At 48.9% G+C, this 1498-nt stretch overlaps 1 protein-coding gene across 1 annotated transcript in view; it reads left to right on the top strand.

Moving 5' to 3' along the window:
* The first annotated feature begins 631 nt into the window (after window positions 1-631).
* The window catches only part of LOC107080742 (nucleolar transcription factor 1-like), a 14506-nt gene continuing 13639 nt past the window's right edge, over window positions 632-1498 (top strand). The window contains exons 1-4 of the mRNA XM_015368949.1: window positions 632-790; window positions 864-1039; window positions 1113-1196; window positions 1276-1458. Of these exons, the coding sequence (XP_015224435.1) occupies window positions 733-790; window positions 864-1039; window positions 1113-1196; window positions 1276-1458 (501 nt within the window). The 5' untranslated portion in view covers window positions 632-732. The remainder of the gene's footprint in view (window positions 791-863; window positions 1040-1112; window positions 1197-1275; window positions 1459-1498) is intronic.

Raw genomic sequence — 1498 nt, 5'->3', positions numbered from 1 at the left:
GGTTCTGAGGTTCTGGGGCCCACTGAGTTCATCCAAAGTTCTTCTTTTTTAAATGTTGTGGCGGTTGGCAAACAACAATAGATGCATTTCCGCCATCTGCTGGTGTGGAGCAGAATGACACCCAGGAATTCAATCTGTTATAGAAATGTTTTATTTTCAGACATTAAAATATTATCCTGTAAATGTTACTTTCTGAAAAACTTCTAAATAATTCTATTTAACTTTTACTTAAATTTTGAATGAATTGCCGTCCTCATATTTCTTACATGACATGGTCAATAGTATCATCTCCCCCAGTGTTCCCATTGAGCGTTCCTGTTCCCCCAGTATAAACCAGTCTGACCAAACCTCTTCTAGTTCCCATTTCTCCATTTTTCTGTTGAATTTTATTAAATCCAACGCCCTTCTTTGCTTTTGCCATTTATACTTCATTTAACATGTTAACTTCAGATTTACTGAAATGAATAATTCAATCCTTTCCTGTATCTCCATTCTGCTGCTATCCAAACATTTATTATCAATCCCATCATATTTATCGTCCAGCTTTCTGACTGATTCTACTGATGAACTAGAATCTGATGTGAACGGCTTCCATAGCTGCTCATTTTAACACTGAATTCTATTAGATTATTTCTATTTAAAGTTGTTTTCATCAGATCCTCCTGATGTTCAGGCTCTCACAGCTTCCTGTGTTGTTGTGCAGAGCAGTGAGGCGCCGCCTTTGGCTGCAGGATGAACGGCAGCAGCAGCGTCTCTGCGGCCCAAAGTGTGCGGATCAAAGCCGAAGCAGGTAACGGAGCCGGGCGGGGGGGGGCGGGCTGAGCCGGGCGTGGCGGCGCCGTGACGCTCTTCTCCTTGTTTAGATGAGTGGACTAAGGATGACTGCCTGACCCTGCTGGAGCGGATCCGCAGCCTGTTGCCGGACGGAGACGCCATGAAGTATAAAACCACAGAGTCGCACTTCGACTGGGACAAGGTCCGCTTCGGCAGCTTCACCGGGGACATGTGCCGCCAGAAGTGGCTGAAGGTGTCCTCTGAGGTACCTCCAGAACCCGCTCCGCCCTCCGCTCAGCCTCTGGGTCTTTGCTCCTCACGCCTTCTCTGTGTTTCAGGTGCGAAAGTATCGAACGATGACGGAGCTCCTCGTGGACGCCATGGAGCTGGTGAAGAACCCGTACAAAGGCAAGAAGCTGAAGGTGAGTGGGCTCCTCAGCATGCAGACTGAACCCAGAGCGGGCGGAACGGGGCGGAGCCTGATGTCCCTCTGCTGTCCAGACCCACCCAGACTTCCCCAAGAAGCCGCTGACGCCCTACTTCCGCTTCTTCATGGAGAAACGGGCCAAATACGCCAAGATCCACCCCGAGATGAGCAACCTGGACCTGACCAAGATCCTCTCCAAGAAGTACAAGGAGCTGCCCGAAAAGAAAAAGGTTTGGACCGGAACCAGAACTCACCTGGTTCCTCTCTGACCCGTTCCCTTTCTGTTCAGCTTCCTGT

This window comes from Cyprinodon variegatus, unplaced genomic scaffold, assembly GCF_000732505.1.
Source record: "Cyprinodon variegatus isolate N-32 unplaced genomic scaffold, C_variegatus-1.0 Scaffold2273, whole genome shotgun sequence".
Lineage (NCBI taxonomy): Eukaryota > Metazoa > Chordata > Actinopteri > Cyprinodontiformes > Cyprinodontidae > Cyprinodon > Cyprinodon variegatus.
Note: the sequence above shows the minus strand (reverse complement) of the source record. Positions and strands in the feature narration are given on the sequence as shown.